The sequence below is a fragment of the Carcharhinus amblyrhynchos genome, chromosome 23, assembly GCF_965287045.1.
Source record: "Carcharhinus amblyrhynchos chromosome 23, sCarAmb.v2.hapA, whole genome shotgun sequence".
NCBI classification, from domain to species: domain Eukaryota; kingdom Metazoa; phylum Chordata; class Chondrichthyes; order Carcharhiniformes; family Carcharhinidae; genus Carcharhinus; species Carcharhinus amblyrhynchos.
This window is the reverse complement of record NC_137346.1, coordinates 44,516,099-44,535,027: the sequence shown is the minus strand read 5'-3', so window position 1 is coordinate 44,535,027 and position 18,929 is coordinate 44,516,099. Positions and strand designations below refer to the sequence as shown.

Genomic DNA, 18,929 nt, shown 5'->3' with positions numbered 1-18,929 from the left:
GCGATGTCCTGGAGCTGAGATGACTGACCCTCCACAATCATCTTCCTACATGCCCATCCGACTTCAACCAGTGGAGAGTTTGCCCCCGGTACCCACTGATTCCAGTTTTGCAAGGGCTCCTTGAGGCCACACTCAGTCGAATGTGATCTTGATGCCAAGGGCTGTCACTCTCACCTCACCTCTGGAATTTAGCTTTTTTGTTCATGTTTGAACCAAGTCTGTAACAAGGTCAGGAGCTGCTGAAACTCAAACTGGGTGTCACTGAACAGGTTATCTCTGAGCAGGTGTTGCTTGATAACACTGTTGGTGACCCACTTTCATCACTTTACTAATGATCGAGAGTTGGCCGATGGGGCAGTTATTGGCCAGGTTGGATTTGTCCTGCTTTTTGTGCACAGGACACATAAATGGGCAATTTTCCAGGTAGATGCCAGTGTTGTAATTGTATTGGACGAGCTTGGCTAGGGGAGCGGCATGTTCTGGGGCACAAGTCTTCAGTACTATTGCCGGAATGTTATCAGGGCCCATTGCCTCTCAGTGTCCAGTGCCTCCAACCATTTCTTGATATTACATGGAGTGAATCAGATTGGCTGGATATTAGCATCTGAGATGCCTGGGGAACCACTGCAGGAGGCTGAGATGGATCATCCACTTGGCACTTCTGGCTGGAGATTTCTACGAATACATCAGTCTTATCTTTTGCAAAATAAATTAGTTCAATAAATATAAGAAAAGTGCAAAGTTGTAATGCTCTCCTATTTTTCCAGAGATGAGAGATTTCCTGTGAAGGGGAAGGAGCTCGGGAAAATTAATAAAAAAAAGCTCATAATGGACCATCACATTAGTGGCTTCCATTATGTTTCACAATTATCCAATAGTTTAGAAATGTCTGACTGTGCAGCCATTTAAAGAACATTGTGTACTTACTTCTCCCTGATGCACTGCACAAGATCCTGCTGTTGCTTATTCTTCTGACTGTCCAGAAGCTTCACCCTGGAATATGTAACAGATTGCTCATTTTACTATCAGACTTTGCTAGTAGTTATTTCATTAGGACTGCAATATTGCAGTGTATTGTGGTAATTAAAACTACAGTTATGCCACAATAGGGCAGTAAGAGTGGGGGGAGTTCAACTATGCTAATACTAACTGGGATTGAATTATTGTAAAAGTCACAGATGGAGTAGAATTCTTAAAATGCATACAGGAAATACTGTTAAGCAGTACACAGTACACCCAACAAGGGCTAGTTCTGAACTTAATTTTAGAGTATGAATCTTGGCAAAGTGAGTCTCAGATTCTCATCCAAGCTTGAAGCCTGACAAAGGAGAAAGAGCAGATTTCCAGGCAACAAAACATTTTGTCTCCTGTTCTGTATTGTAAAACAACGCATCTCTGTGCGATCAATCACATCATGTACTGTGCTGTGACACCACCAGAAGCATTCGCAGGTTTTATCTCTCACCCATGCTGGGACTTCAATCTGGCGATAGCTTTTAAATAAGTCTGTGTTGGGTTGGTTGAAAACCAGTGTAGCACCAAATCGTTTGTCTTGTTAGTACTACCGGTTAAAACAGCTGATAAAGACTGACAAACCAAGGAGGTTTTCCAGAAAGATCTTCAACAAAAACACAGTTTTTGAAAAGATAAAATTGGCAATTGGGGGGGGGGGGGGGGGGGGGCGGTGGTGGCGGTGGAGGTAAAACTAGCCGAATGGATAGGTTCTCGACTGGTTTCTGGAGTTTTTTTTTCCCTAATCAGAGCCTCAACATCCAAGGGGGAAAGAAATCCAGTGCCTCAACTCTTAAAATAAGTCAAGGAAAGCCATCAATGACCCAAAAACGAACACAGTCATGGACAAGGTGTTTAGAAGATCACTGGGTAAACAAAAGGACAATTCTGAATTCAGACCTTATATAATGTGGGAACTAACTGTCCAAAATGGAGTATTGCTCTGGGGAAACAGGATGTTCAGCCCTCCATGTGTATGAAGCCGAATCCTGAATCTACTGTCTGAAGATCATCCTGGGGTACTGAGGATGAAAGAGCTTGCTTGAAATTATTTTTGGTGGCCGGGACTTGACTCAAAAATAGAAAAAGTGGGCTATGTTGGTTCCACACTGCAGTACAGAAGATTCCACCTCTGCAATCGCTTCACCCGTAGTCAAAAAAAAGCCTGGCAGAGGACACATATTAATTTCGCTGAAGGCTACATGTTTCTTGTCCCGATCAACACGCATTTACAGTGATCCAAATTCAGGATGATGAAATCCACAATGGAAGGAACTAATAGAGGAGTTGGAGGAGTTTTGGATGGCCTGAACAATTAGTCAGTGATAATGAGACGTAAATCATATTGCAGGAATTTGTGGATTACCTTAAGAACAATGATATACAACACAGTCTGCCCCACATCATCTGTCCACTAATAGATCGGTGGAGAGGTTAGCACAATCATGAAGAATACCATTAAAGTATCGAAAGATGAAGGTTCTCTATCCAGGGGATTAAACAATTTCCTCATGCCCTAACAGAACACAGCTCATACACCACACACAAAATTCACCAATGAGAAGAAAACTGAACTAAATCAAATCTACTCACACCACTACAATAGTGAAATGGAAACAAGCTCAAGTTACTCGTTGTGAATAAACATCGAAACCAAGGAGTTTTAAACAAGGAGAAAGAGTTTTAGCAAGAAACTACAAGTGAGAAGTGTGTATCTGCCAACATTCTAGCTAAGACAGGGCCCATTTCTTACAGTGTAACTTGGTGATGAGAGAAAATTGCATTGAAACACAGATCAAATTTTTGCTTCACAAAGTGAATTAGTGAAATCAGCATCAGAAAGGCTTATGTCAGACACCCGAGGTTGTAAAATCCCTGAACTGAAGATTATGATAGAACCAAGTTCAGATTCTACTCCAGTATAACAATCAACATCTCTGGAAGCTGACAATGAAGCAACATCACAAAATAAAATACCTGGTACTCATGAGGAATCGGCTACCAAGGATGTAAAGGATCAGACTTCAGAATGTCGTGTCTTACCAAAACAAAATTGACGCCCGCTGAAAAGACTCTTGCGTAATTGTACATATGTAGATAATTCTTGGCAATGTAACTGATGTTCATAGTGGGTAATCATTAATGTTTAAATATTTGTTGTAGTACGAAAGCATGATTAAGGAAAACCCTTTAAAACCAGGTTAGTTGTCTTTCCCTTGTTCTCACTTCTTATCCAGTTTAAGTTTAATAAACAGTTTACTCAATAACATTGTCTGACTCAACACCATGCCACCTACTACTGAAACTCTCATCCATGCCTTTGTTACCTCTTGACTATTCTAAAGGTCTCCTAGCCAGACTCCCATCTTCCATCCAACATAAACTGAAGCTGATCCCAAATTCTGCTACCCCTATCCTAACGCAACTCTTTATCCATCATCCGTGTGCTGCATCGGCTCCCATCAAGCAAGATCCTGTTCTGTTTACAAATCACTCCAAGATTTTGGGGGTGATTCTCCCAGCCCACTGTGGTGCTTGAGTAGCACAGCAGGCCAGGGTACATCAGCACCTGTTGTTTCGTAGGCTTCCTTCTGGGTGTCACGGCCTCCGCACATCTCCAGAACTAAGTTTTTTGACATAATCAGCTACGTGCTGGAAATCGGCACGGAGCTGATTATCATACGAATTGCAGGCCCAGGACGGAATTCTCCGGGTGGGGCTGGCCATTGTCACCCTCACCACCCCCTCCCCAGCTTCAATAGTAGCTCCCTCCAGCAGGGTTTCCTACTACTGGAGAACAGACAGCCTGAACCCACTGGAGGAAAGAGGGACCATTGAGCCCCCCTGAGAGAATGGGTGGGGGAGGGGGAAAAGTAAGGGTGACCCTTGGGCAATGCCAACCTGGTAGGCAGTGCCAAGGGGCAGGGCCCACTACCACTCTGCAGCCAGGACTGTGTTGTGTGTGTGTGGGGAGGGCGCGTTCACTAAGCTAGCATTCAGGATTTGCGAGGCTGGCCAGCAATCTGAAGGTTGGTACTTCGCGTGGGGGGAGGGTGGCGGCAACAGTGGGGTGAGAGAGAAACAGCGCATGTACTGATAGATCAGTGCGTGCAATGAACCGCTCAGCGCTATGCTGCTGGCCTCTCAGGTGGGAATAGACCCTGCCCCCAGATTTCCACAGCGAATCACGTTAGGACACTGATGCAGAGAGGTGGAGATTCATTCTGAAAATCACGTTAAATATACTGGTGGGAGTTACTCCCATTTTCCCGCATGTTGGGAACTCAGAATGTTTTCAGGAGAATCCCAGCCTTCGTCCCTCCCTGTCTCCGGATTCTAACATTTCCATCTCTCTGCCGCTCCTCTCTTTTACAATGCTTTTTAAAACCAATCTCACTCATTGTGGTCTTCCACAACTGAGTATCTTTTTTTTTGGATTCCATTTGCTTGATGTGTCTTGGGGTATCTTACAAGGTTAAAAATACTACTTTAATGCAACTTGCTATTTTAAAGTCAACCAGAAGGTGGATATTTTACCTGCGTATGATCTCTTCTCGTGCGAGAGCCTGCTTGAGGATGTACTCTTCTCTGAATACCTGGGTGGCCCGACTCAAGAGCTGCAGACATTCCTCTGGTGGTGGAGTTTCCGCGACATCGGAGGCCCTCAAATGAAGAATTAAACTGTCATTGAAGAGTTCCAGCTACTTGGCAACAGCACCTTTCTAATCCATGACCTCTACTACCAAGAACAACAAGGGCAATAGATATATGGGAACACCACCATCTGCAAATTCCTCTCAAGGTCACACACTATCCTCACCTGGAGATCATCAGATGAAAATCCTGGGACACCCTCATTTTATCAGCATAACGGATACAGCTACATTACATGGACTGCAATGACTTAAGGCCATCACCTTCCAAAGGGCAATTAGGGACAGGCAGCAAATGCTGGCCTAGCCCAGAGCAAAATACCCAACATTCTCGACCTATTCAAGTTCAGTTATGTTAGGGCAGGGATTAATTGAAAAGCCACGCAAAGATCAGACAGAATGGTTCCTTAGATATATTAAATCAACGTATCACAATCATTAGTCATCTTGCTTGAGTGGAGCTCCATCTTCCAGGCCTGATTAAAACATCTCCTTCATGCATCTACCAGGAAGTAGGGGAGGACCACTTCAACTTTAATAGCCATCTCACCCTATAGATTTAGTAGTGTTGTGGCTACATTAGTGAATCAGTAATCTAGAGAATCCAGAAATTTTAATTCAGTTAGCTGATGTCTTACAAGGAAGGAAAACTGCCATCCTTATTCAGTCTGGTCTACAGGAGGTTCCAGTCCCACAGCAACTTCTGAAGCGACCGAGAAGCCAGCACCCGCTCGGGGAAACCATGGTTAGGCAATAAATGACAGCCGTGTTAATGACACCCACATCTCAATAGTCTTAGAAACTCCAAAATTTAGACCAAGACAGGCCCAAATGTAAACCTCAATCAAGAGGGAACCAAATGCATTGATCATTGCAGCTTCAGCTACTTTAGTCAGAAAAACTATTTTTCGTTGAGTTTGCACTGCTCATTTTAAAGTGTAGAATCATTGTAGCAATTTCATGAATGCCAACTCACGAATGATTCACCAAAAAATGATCAATTTGCCTCACAATTTTACTCAGTCCTGCTCTACCAACATTGACATGCTTCAGGGGTTACAGAATGGCATGATGGAAGGTGACTACAATGTCCTAACTAAAACCAGCTAATTCAGCACAGGTCAATAGCTGAACTTGCTGTCATTTTGTACAATACTGGCTTCATGGCACGTTGTGCAGTCATGCCATTTTGTCTCCATTTCGTTGTGTCAGATTGGAGAGAAGGTGGAAACCTCTTTGCATACAATGAAATCATTTGAATGCCGTGTCTACAGATTCTGAGACAATACCTCAGAAGCAATGGATTCGTTGAATTACGACGCAAAATATTCCTAATGTGTTGTTCAAAGGAATTGCTTGCAAAGTTTCGCAGTGGAGATGCCACGCAGCCGACGTCTGGGTTGGAACACAATAGCGGTGGCGATACTGGCCGTGTAGTGGTCCTGCAAACATACAGTTAACAAATCTGTTATACAGCAATCAAGTTATTCAGTTGTTTCCACTAAACGCTTGAAAGCAGCAGACATGTCAGGTGTCTATTATGTAATAACGTGAAAAAAGAAGAGTAAACCAAATGACCAATTGAGTCTGGTCTGCCAATCAGCAAGCTCACTGTTGATTTGGATCATGAGCTCAACTACACTCTCCTGTTGATTCCCCATAACCCTTGATTCACCTACAGTCTGTGTTTAAGCAATGAATATATTCCATGACACAGCCACCATAGTTCCCTACGGTAAAGAATTCCAAAGATTAACAATGCTCTTAGAAGAAATTCCTTCTCATTCCAACCTTAAATAGAAAACTCTTATTCAGAAATGATGTCCCCCATTCTAGATTTCCCATTCTTGGGAAATGTTCTCAGAATTCCCACAGTGCAGAAGGAGGCCAATTGACACATCAAGTCTACACTGACAACAATCCCAGCCAGGTCCTATCTCCTAACCAAACGTATTTACCCCACTAATCCCCCTGACACTAAGGGGAAATTTAGCATGGCCAATCAACCTAAGCTGCACATCTTTGTACCGCTGGAGAGAACGGAGCACCCGGAGGAAACCTACGCAGACATGGGGAGAATGAAAACTCCACACAGTCATCCAAGGCTGGAATTGAACCTGGGTCCCTGGTGCTGTGAGGCAGCAGCGCTAACCACTATCCTCTCAGGATCTACGCCATCAAGCAATGATTATAGGTCCAGCCTGCTCATCCTTATTGATAAGGGAACCCCTTCATTTCAGGAATCAACCTAGTGAACCTTCTCTGAACCATTTCTAATGCAAGTTCATCCCTCCTTAAATAAGAGGACCAAAACTATACACAGTACTCTAGGTCCAGTCTCACCAACACCCTGCACAGTTGCACCAAGACTTCGCTACTTTCACACTCCATCCCCCTTGCAACGAAGATCAACATTGCATTCACCTTCCCAATTGCTTGCTATACGTACAAGTTATACTTTTCTGTTTCATTTACGAGGACACCTAGATCCCTCTCTACCGCAGTATTAATAATAATAGTAATAATAATATTAATAATGTAATAAGTCTCTCCATTTAAATATTTTGTTTTTCTATTCTTCTTACCAAAGTGGATAACCTCACATTATGCTACATCCACCAATTCTTTTGCCCACTTCACTTATCTATATTCCTTTGCAGACTCTTCCAACTTAAATGTTAGTCTCTTTGCTATGCCCAAAGAAGTTGGCCATTCATACTGAGGTACAGTTACACAGGCTAGCTTCTGAAACAGTGCCCCAAGAGCCCCTCTTTCTGGGGCCAGCCAGGACTGTGGTCTATTTCAGAAGAGCTAGGTATCTTTTTATCCAAAACTCATGCACGTACAACTGTTTAAATGGAGAATAGGACAACAATTAGAGTAGGAATTTGATCCAGCAATATAACGTTCCCCTGCTAGGTTCAGCGACTGTGAAGTTTAAAATTAAAACGTGGACCTGGCTGGTCCAGAATGCTATCGGTCCATAGGTTTTTGGCCTGATAGAACAACGTGTGCCAAATTAGATGCTCACTTTCCCAAGCACTTCACATTTTTAATCTTGTTAAAAGAGTGCTTTCCAATTAATCCATTAATACAGGAAAATACTTACAGCAATTGTCTTATAATGCACTCATATGAATCTGTAATACAGATCATTGCAGCTCCTATGGACAGATCCGAGATGATCCAGAATCCCTTGATTGGTGCAGGTGGACTGCAAGGATTGTGAAAATACACAAAATCTGGTGAAACAATGCTGCTACCATCTTTTTTAACCAAACAAATGTGACCAAAAGTAAATGATTTTACTGGCTTTACTTTGTAATAAAGGAAATGCAATCAACTTGCATAATCTCAATAATTTCACCCCACCGTATTCCCACATCTTTTTGACCTTTTTAATTTCATCTCCCTGTCCAATCTAATCTTGACCATTGACATAATTTCTGCCTAATCAACTAACCCTGAAAGTGAACTGTCTCAACTCTGCCTGGAAGAGATGATCCTGTTTTATGCTAAATCTCTTGCATCATGGTTAATGATTTGCCTTCAATTCCATGAGCTTTAACTTTAGCAAACAGTCTCTTATGTGGAACTTTATTGAATGTCTTCTGAAATCCACATAAATAGTAGACACAGATATTGTTCTTTCCACTACTTTAGTCACTTAAGAAAAAAAAACAGATTCATAAAGAATGATTTAGCCTTTACACATTCATGCTGGCTCTCTGAACTTTGAACATTTTCAGTTGATTCATCACCCTATTGCACAAAGAACCTTTAAGTTTTGGAACAGGCACATTATTACCTCTTGGATTTTATTTTGTGTGCCCTCAGAACAAAATTAAATTCTTATTTTTGAAGCCCATATCAAAGTCTAGATGCTGACTTTAACATCATTCAAAACCTTCTGTTCAGAGTACCAATCCTACTTTCTTGGTTCAAAAAAGTATCATCTCATACTCATTGAAATTCATCTCATCTTTTACTCCTTCCCTATGTTTACAGTGACCTTTCATCTTCTAAAGAGTTAGAAGTACCTTTTATCACGTCATTATCTGCAAATTTAGATATCTAATCAAATCTAGCCTTATTCCAAATCAGACATACGTAAAAGAAAAATACCGCAGATGTTGGAATCCAAAATAAAAAAATGCTAGAAAATCTCAGTAGGTCTGACAGTATCTGTGGAGAGAGAATACAGCCAATGTTTTGAGTCTAAATGACCTATCTTCAGAGCCAATTTTTTCAATCCTGCCATCGCAGGAATTAGTCTGGTGAACCTTCAACAAAACAGAAAAGGCTGGAAAATCTCAGCAGGTCTAATGTTGTGATGAAGGGACATCTAGACTCAAAACGTTAGTTCTATTCTCTCTCCACAGATGCTGTCAGACATGCTGAGATTTTCCAGCATTTTTTGTTTTTGTGTCATTGACCAACATAACTGAACCCTATGGGATCCTCTTCCAACTACTGATCACCTTTTGCTATCTGTCCACTATTTCCACACAGTTTAATCTTCTTTAATAATAATGTGCAGATGCATGTGTTAGACTTGAGCTTTCGGAATGCTGCTTTTTCACCAGGTGAGTGTACACTCACCTGATAAAGGAGCAGTGCTCCAGAGGCTCATGATTCCAAATAAACATGTTGGAATTTAACCTGACGTTGAGAGACTTCTTACTATCCCTTAGTAATAGATTGTGTTCGTCTTGAGGGGTTAACTTTATTCCATCCATTAAAAATGATGCAGATTGCTGCCTTAAAAAATATTAATGCCTTTATTCTTGGTGATGGATCTATTTTAAATTTTTTACTTTAGTACATTCTTTAGCAAACTTAGCAATAGGAATAGAGCTCATTCCACATATAGTATCAGCAGCAAGCACACTCAAGTCACATATGATGTTGAGCAAGTCCTGTTATGCTATCCCAACCATACAAGAGCACTTCCCACTTCAGAGGCAGTTTTGCCCTGTGGGTCCACAACTGTTAGGATCTGATTTTTTAAAAAATATATGAGATGTGAACATCTCTGACTGGGCCACATCTATTGCCTATCCCTGAGGGAATTTAAGAATCAATCACATTGCTGTGGGTATGGAGTCACATGTAGGCTAGGCCCAGGTAAGAACATCAGATTTCCTTCCCTAAAGGACATTGGTGAACCAGGTGGGTTTTACAACAATTGATAATGGCTTCATGATCATCACCAGGTTTTCAATGTAAGATTTTTATTGAATTCAGATTTGAACCCAGGTCCCCAGAGCATTGTCCTGGATCTCTGGATTGCTAGTCCAGCAACAATACCACAACATCACACTTCCTCAATTCAGGTGGCTGCAACTCACAACGTAGAACCCAGTTTATTTTTTGAAAAAGGCTTCAGAGGGAAAGGACTTGATTCTGATACATTTCTATAGCACAAGGTAGCCTTTTTAACTGTTGTGTTACCAAACTGTAGAAGGAATGAAACTGTTAACTACAAATTGCATAGTACAGCTTCAATTTCCAATACATTACACAGTCAGCCATCTCTATTTGTGCTGCAAGAGGAAGGTGTTACAGATGTGGAATTCTGATTTGAAAACAAAAGAATGATGGAAATACTCAGCAGTAGAACCAAGAGTGAATCATCATTTCAGGTAAGTGACTCTCAGAACTGATTCAGTTCATCAACTCTGACAAAAGGTCACTGACCTTAAGCCTTTTACCAATACGTTTGGAATACATGCCAGGAAAGGCATTTAGAATAACTTCAATAAGACCTCCCTCAATTTTACATAACTAACCCAAAATCCCCAGGAACTGCAAACAGAACCAAAAAAAATTAGAAAAATGCCCAAGATAAAAGCCTGTTTGAAGAGCCCAGATTAAAAGTCTAACACGGGGTGATTGACTGCAGGTCTACGTCTAAATCCTTTAACTTCTCTTGCCTAAACGAACAGTAAGCCAGTCTGTGATGGGCATCTCCTAATCCTGAGGCAAAGTTCTGCCCCATAGCACCCTCGGCCAAAGTACGGCACAGAGGCAGAGAGAATCTAAAACCATTTGTAAATGTTTGTAATAGATAAAACAACAAAAAACATTATCGTCAAATCCATAAAACATGTAGTGTATTTTTCAGGAATTCAGTAATGGGGAAGATAGGAGAATGATACCTGCATGGCAATGGCTTGGTGCACAGGACATGTTCTACTAGACATTTCTGTTCTGCCGCCAGCTCCTGCAGTGCAGTTTTATCGTCATCATCTACAGACACAAAAGCAAATGAAAAGCTGCTTGCCACAGGAAGGGGCTATATCAGTTAGTACCCTTCTTAAACAGGAAATATCAAATGCTGGCAAATAATCACCCACGACAAGAATCATTCCAACCAAATTGAAATTCAATTTTGTTTTCTTCCCCAAATGGATGTAGCAACCTAACCTTGACACAACTGCTTTGTTAATAAAGCAGTAAAGTAAATTTAATTGGAGCCAAATTGTGGAATGGCAATATCAATCATAATGCCCCACATTTATAGAGCTTTATGGCTTTTCAAACATTATCAACACCATTTCACACAATTACAGTCTGCAATAGGCCTTCAAAAATGGTTTTAGGTGGTGGCAGCCAAAAAAATTTTGGTACGCAAGTGATTTGAAATCTGCACAAAAATTGCAGTTTATTTAATCTGATTACTGTTGAAAAATAGAAGGGACATACTGCTGCAAAGAAGAGACATATTTTCCAAACCTTTCGTCTTGCATTCATCAGGACAGATTCAAGAATGCCAAATTTCAAAGGGAGTAAATAGGGCGTTGATTGATTAATAAAGGAATTGCCATAGAGAATGCATCAGGGAATGACAGCCATCCCACATTTTGTTTGGCTCAAAAAAAATGTGTGGACATGTTCTTTTTGCCTGCAGATGACAAGGCTTATCTTCAATGGTAATTTGAGATAGACTGGACACTTTTCAGGTCTGGAAGTGATGATCTTGGGACCAGTCATGCGTATGCAATCCATACTGCCAAAAATGATCTGCTCAGGGTAACCATTATCCTGCAGGATAGTTTTGTGTACACCCTATTAGACCATCAAACGTGAACAGTGAGTCCTATTTACAGGTCTGCTTGTGACACCAGTTGTATAGCGTAGAGAGCTGCAGAACTCCCAATACATTTACTGACCAGTGAAGGTAGATAGCATGTTGAGGAAAGGGAACCAAGTGAATTTGGTTGCGGGACAGATCGTATTAAGATAGGCATGCAGCTGCAGATTCAAATGTAACAAACGTGCCATTTACATATCCAAAAATGCAAGGGGTAGGAGATTAGGGGTAATTTCATTGAAAATGTGTTTCTCATGGAAATTGACAAAACTATTAACAAGAGCTAGAGTTAGAGAAGATCCCACGGCAACACCATCTATTTGGGCAGACATGGTGTCATTGAAGCGAGTAACTGTGCAAGTTGCTTAGTAAGTTCAATCAATGAATACAGATTCAGAAATGGCAGCACATTTAGATTGCCATGATATAGTGATGTGGCACAAATATTTATGGCTTCCTTGACTGGCACATTAGTGAATAGGTTCAGAATGTCAAAATAGTTATTGATAAACAGGTCACACGTAGTCTCTAAAGTTTTTTAAAAAGTTTTAAAGTTAAAGTTTATTTATTAGTGTCATAAGTAGGCTTACATTAACACTGCAATGAAGTTATTGTGAAAACCCCCTAGTCGCCATACTCCAGTGCCTGTTCGGGTACAGAAGGAGAATGTAGCATGGCCATTGCACCTAACCAGCAGTCTTTTGGACTTGAAGACCTGAGGAAACCAATGCAGTCACAGGGAGAACGTGCAGACTTGACACAGTGAACCAAGCCAAGAATCGAACACAGGTCCCTGGCACTGTGAGGCAGCAGTGCTAACCAAGGTGCCACCCTTTTCAAATGCTGAAGGGATTTTTCATCTTGCATGGAACATTTGGGAGTTTGTGGAGAGCACTGAAGGCACTATATTTGCCCAGTTCAAGCAATTTTGGCTCAAGTGTTTTTGAGCTGGAGTCTGAGTTGCGGACATTGTGGGGAATCAGGAAGGAGATTCCCTAGAGGGAATCCTACCACTGTAAAGTTGCAGTTCTCAGTCATGGTCAGCATGAAGGGCCTTCGACAGCTCTCTCCGAGTGAGCAATTGGTTATAAAATTAGAGGGGCACCGCTCCACATCAAGAATGGGCAAAGCAAGGAGACTGCTCTCCACAACCTCTCAACACAAGAATCTGAACCCATGCAGTTGGCATCATTCTGCATCAACAGCTGTGCCATCTGACGTCATTCTGCGTTCACCAACCGTGCACCACATAAGGAATAATAGTAATGTGACTTCTTTATCTTCAACGTGAAAGTGCTCACTCGTCCTAATTGTTCTTTTGAATATTTTCTCTCTCTTGCAGAAGGGGAGACCATAGACCTACCTGTGCTTAAGAATTGTTCTAGGTCATTGACCCATGTTAGCCCAATGCTGTGTACGCCAGCCAGGTGTGTACAATGATATCGTGTTGGACATAATGGATCTAGAAAGAGAACATTACACAAATGAATGGCAGCTACTATGTCCGTCGGTGGATATATCAGAACAGCCTTGGCACAGGTCAGATTGGGAAATATCTAGCAAAGAAAAAGATGCAACTACAACATTTATAGAGCTGGATTGGGAGCTTAATTGCATACACACCAAAGCAATTTCATTTGTTATCAGGTATTCAGTTTATCTATATAAATCCATATGTAGGATTACACCAAATGAATTACACCATACCTTTATGCAATGCAATCGGGCAGGAGAAATCAGATTGCAACTGTTCATACTCATCCCCAGTTGCCAGTTTCAGGCTCAATTCCAGCTCCACACATTCGAACACATACAGAGAAGGAAGAGACTCACACCTCAAGTCCCAAGATTTGTTAGCCTAGGGTTAACAAGAACAACATGAACTTCAACTTTCTAACACGTATAATGTATAAAGCATTACTTTAAACAATGTAATTCCACGCAGTTCAAGCCACTTTCATTACACAGACTAAAATTATACAATTGGTACACTTTCTAAATCCCATTATCCATGGTAAATATCCAAAACAGCAAACCACAACTAAATTGGGCAACTATCTCATGGGTGGCCATAAAAATTTGAGGATTTTAAGAATATTTCAGATACTGTGATATTCTCCATAGTTAAAGAGCCTACAACACAGAAACAGGCTATTCGGTCAATGTCAGAGTTCACGAACCACACGTGTCTCTTTATACCTTTCCAAATCTAATCCAATCATTACACCCTTCTATTCCTTCCTCCCTCATGCACCTAGCAAGTTTCCCCTTAAATGCTCCGTCTTATCTGCACTGCCACATTTCAGATTCTTACCACCCTCTTAAGGTTCCTCTGAATTCCCGACTGTATTTATTAGTGATTATCTTATATTTCTGGTCTCTAATTTTGGGCTTCCCCACAAGTGTAATCTTTTCCCAAGCCTTGATTGAGTGACTCCTCGGCTCTTTAAGAGAAAAGAGCCCCTGCATGTTCAGCTCTCTTTTGACCCACGTGAATTTTTTTTTAATACTTCACCATTATATCTGATCTACATCCTTTTTGTATAATACGGAGATCAAAACTGTGCACAGCACACCAGGATAATCTAACAAAAGGTTCTACACAGGTTTAGCATGGCTTTGCCTCTTTTCACTCTATCACTCTGCAAATAAACTCCAGTGTACTTAGCTTGCCCTTACATCCATCACTAGCTTATGATATTCATATTTGTATCCCCAATCCATTTGTTACTCTACCTCATTTAGACTCTTACTTTCCAAAGAGAACACAATCTTCTCATTCCTCCTACCAAACTGCATCGCTCGATACATATCTATATTAAAATAGCCATCAAATGCCCATATCACATCATACTATTTGCTCTTGCTGTTTTCTCAGTGGGTATCTGTTTTCATAATTTTGTCTTCTACCACACAAAGCAAACAAGTGACTGTTTGGGGAAATACAAATGAAACGTAACAGACTGGGGACATTACAGCATTGGCAACTTAACTATCTCACTGTACGATGGGCAGACAAGTGGATGGAGTTGAAGCCTTCTCTTTAAAAACAGGTGGGAGCACGGAGGAGGCAGAGACAGGAAAGAGAAAGAACCATTACACTATCAAGGTTGGAATTAATCACAAATCCCATTTACCACCTTACCATCTGATCCTCTTCATCATCTCCTTCAAGAACCACACAGTGGTAGAGCATGCCAGATTGTGTAGCAATAACCAGAATGTTGGGAGTCGAGGGAAGGCACAGTATTGCACATGCATCGTAGCCGTAATTATCCTCAGCAGCCGGGTACATCGGCAGAGGACCAAGTAACTTCCCAATAAGACCAGTGCTAGGAGAGAAGATTGGAGTAAAGCTAGTATCACAATTTGTCACACCAACAAGGATACTTTTAATTCTCACCTGAGCACAAGAGAGTTAGAGCAGCTCTGTTACAAACATAAAAAATACCCACGGGTATGAGCAAATAGAGAATTTCATCTCTGCCAATAAATTGAAAGGTTATGGGATAAATAATAATATTGTCACAAATTCTGGGCTCACTGCAAGCAGACCCTTACTTTCCAGTGCTCACGTCCACTAATATCTAGACAAATGTTAGCATTAACATGTATAACCCTCTTTAAGGAAACCAAAATTGGTCTTACCAACACCCTGTACTGATCTTTCTGTACCGCAGCTTTCTACAGTGTCTCACTATTTAAATTACATTTTGCTTTTCTATTTCTTCCCAAAGTGGACAACTTTACATTTTCCTATATTGTACACCATATACCAAATTTTTGCACACGTATCTATATCCTTTTGCAGATTGTGTCTCTTCATAATTTGCTTTCTTATTTTTGTATGGTCAGCAAGTTTGGCTAAAATACTCTAATCCCTTCATGGGAAGCTACATATATTAATACATAGAGTCCTCTTCTTTGCAGACAGAAAGAACATATATACACAAATACTAATTGCAGGTTCATTATTCAGGGTCATGCACTGACCATTTAAACTGCCCTGTTTAAATTTTTAAACAAGACTTGGCAGTTAACTGTCAGTCACTATTAACATTCTCCATGGCAACACCTCTACCAGAGTCCATTTGCCAACCAATCTGCACTCCCTTCTCATACAATATAAAGTTGTTTCCCCAATAGTGGCATTCTTGTGATTGTCCTGGTGAGTGCAAGATGAAAAGCTTTGACAAAATGCATCTCACGCATGAGCACACACAGATAAAGGTAGTACAGTTTTACAGATTAGTCAATTCAGTCCTGTGGCTTCTTGAATGGGTTCATTGATTTAAAGTTGAAGTGAGGGTCTCAAAGTGAAGCGTTCATAGCAAGATGTGAGGTTTCTTGAATCTCGTCTGCACTCTTACAGATGCATGCACAACCTTCCTAGAATGTGGTGACCAGAACTGTACACAGTACTCTAGCTGTGGGCCAACAAGAATTTTACGCAACTCCATCAGAACCTCCCTGGTCTTATATTATATGCCTTGGCTAATGAAGGAAAGTATCCCATATGCCTTCTTAACCACCTTACCTACCTTTCCTACTGCCTTCAGCAATCTAAGGACAGACACCCCAAGGTCTAGCCTCCTACTGTTTATTGTGTATTCCCTTGGCTTGTTAGTCCTCCCAAGGTGTATCCCTCACACTTTAAGGTTCAATTCCGTTGCCATTGTTCTGCCCATCTGAGCAGACCGACTCCATCATCTGTAATCTAAGGCTTTCCTCCTTGCTATTTGCCACATGGCCAATTTTCATGTCATTTGCAAACTTACTGATCATACCCCTCCCACATTCACATCTCGATCACTAACATAAACTAAAAATAGCAACATATCCAGCGCCAATCCCTGGAGTACACCACTAGACACAGGCTTCCAGTCACCAAAACAATTTTCAACCATTACCCTCTGCCTCCAGCCACTATGCCAGTTTTGGATCCAATTTGCCAAATTGCCCTGGAGCCCCTCGGTTCTTTCCTTTTTGACCAGTCTCTGATGCAGGACAAACATAACACTGGACTGCTGGATATTACCACTACTACACCATCTCAGCATCAATCCTTTTGCACCTGGTATCCCCAGGCAGTAATAATCAGGCCTGAGTTTGCTTAGCATCTCAGGTCAGATGTTTTCAGATTAGTTTGTGACATGTGCAGTGGTTGGAAGGGAGGGGACACATTGCTTTCCAGAAGACATTTGATGAAGTGCCAATCACAAAGGTCATTGCCAAAAATAGAAGCTCACAGTGTAGGGATAATACATTAGTCTAGCTGACAGAAAATAGTATTGTAAATGGGCTTTGTCTCACTGACACAATGTGACAAATGGAGGGGTCTGTGCTGGGGTTTCAACTTTATACAATTCACATCAATGATTTAGATGAGGGGAACAAAGGGATGGTAGCTAAATTTGCAGATGACACAAAGATAGATGGAATAGTATGCCACACCTTGTAGATGGATACAAATAAGTTGAATAAATGGGCAAAAATCTGGTGTACAATGTGGGAAAATGTGAAGTTTTTCACTTTGGCAGGAAAAATAAAAAAGCAGAATAATAATTAAATGGAGAATTACAGAATGCCAAAGTGCAGAGATATCTGTGTTCTCCTGCTCAGTCACAAAAAGTTAGTATGCAGGTACAGCATGTAATCAAGAAAAATAATAAGAACATAAGAAATAGGAGCAGGAATGGGCCATCTAGCCCTTCGAGCCTGCCCCGCCATTCAATAAGATCATGGCTGATCTGAAGTGGATCAGTTCCACTTTCCCGCCCTCTCCCCATAACCCTTAATCCCCTCTCTTATCAAAAACCCATCAACCCGCTTCTTAAAAATATTTAGCGAGGTAGCCTCCACCACTTCAACGGGCAGAGAATTCCAGAGATTCACCACCCTTTGAGTGATAATGAAATGTTATCCTTTATTACAAGAGGAATTGAACATAAAAGTAAGGATGTTATGCTTCAGTTACACAGGGCATTGGTAAGGCCACAGCTCAAATACTATGTGAAGTTTTGGTCTCCTTATTTAAAGGAAGGAAGTAAATGTTTGAGGCAGTTCAGAGAAGGTTTACTAAATTGATACCTGGAATGTGCAGGTTCTCTTATGAGGATAGGTTGGGTTTGTTTCCACTGGAGTGTGGAACAGTTGGGGGGCGGGTGGGGAACTTGATTAAAGTATATAAAGATCCTGAATGGTCTCGACAAGGTGGATGTGGAAAGGATGTTCCCTTGTGGTTGAGTCCAGGACTAGGATGCACTGTTTTAAAATTAGGGGTTGCCCTATTCAGACGGACAAGACTTTTTTTCTCTTCGAGGGTTGTGCGACTTTGGAACGCTTTGCCTCAGAAGACGATGGAAACGGGATTAAAAAATATTTTTTAAGGCAGAGTTAGATTGATTCTCTTGCCCAATGCGAATCTAAGGTTACTGGGGTAGATGTGAATGTGGAGCTCAATGGAAGCCGATCAGCCATAATCTTATTGAATGGTGGAGCAGGGTCAAGGGGCTGAATGGCCTACTTCTGCTCTCGAACAATGGCGAGACACTGTACAAGAAAGACAGAATCTGGTGAACTGGTGCGATGACAATAATCTCTCCCTCAATGTCAACAAAACGAAGAGATAGTCAGAGTTCAGGAAGCATAATGGAGGATATACCCTTGCCTACATCAATGGGGACGAAGTAGAAATGGTTGAGAGCTTTAGCTTTTGGGTGCCCGGATCACCCGTCTGGTCTCTCCACGCGGACGCTATAGTTAAGAAAGCCAACTAATGCCTCTACTTTCTCAAGAGACTAAGGAAATTTGGCATGTCCATTACAACTCTCACCAGATGCACCACAGAAAACATTCTTTCTGGTGGAATCACACCTTGATATGGCTCCTGCTCCAAGACCGCAAGAAATTACAAAGGATGAATGAAGCCAAGTCCAACACACAAACCAGCCTCCCATCCATTGACTCTGTCTACACTTCCCACTGCCTCAGGAAAGCAGCCAGCATAATCAAGGACCCCACGCACCCTGGACATAATCTCTTTCACCTTCTTCCGCCTGGAGATAGATACAAAAGTCAGATTAAGTACCAACCGGATGTACCAACCAATTCAAGAATAGCTTCTTCCCTACTGCCATCAGACTTTTGAATGGACCTACCTCACATTA

General features: G+C 41.4%; 1 protein-coding gene across 2 annotated transcripts in view; it reads right to left on the bottom strand.

Annotated features, from left to right (window-relative positions):
- The window catches only part of nup88 (nucleoporin 88), a 53,568-nt gene that overhangs the window by 21,972 nt on the left and 12,667 nt on the right, over positions 1–18,929 (bottom strand). For both annotated transcript variants that reach the window (XM_080210637.1, XM_080210638.1), the window contains exons 6-13: positions 14,906–15,092; positions 13,468–13,618; positions 13,124–13,222; positions 10,826–10,916; positions 7,774–7,878; positions 5,954–6,106; positions 4,549–4,674; positions 928–993 (exon numbers count right to left, since the gene is read on the bottom strand). In XM_080210637.1, coding sequence (XP_080066763.1) covers positions 928–993; positions 4,549–4,674; positions 5,954–6,106; positions 7,774–7,878; positions 10,826–10,916; positions 13,124–13,222; positions 13,468–13,618; positions 14,906–15,092 — 978 coding nt within the window. The remainder of the gene's footprint in view (positions 1–927; positions 994–4,548; positions 4,675–5,953; positions 6,107–7,773; positions 7,879–10,825; positions 10,917–13,123; positions 13,223–13,467; positions 13,619–14,905; positions 15,093–18,929) is intronic.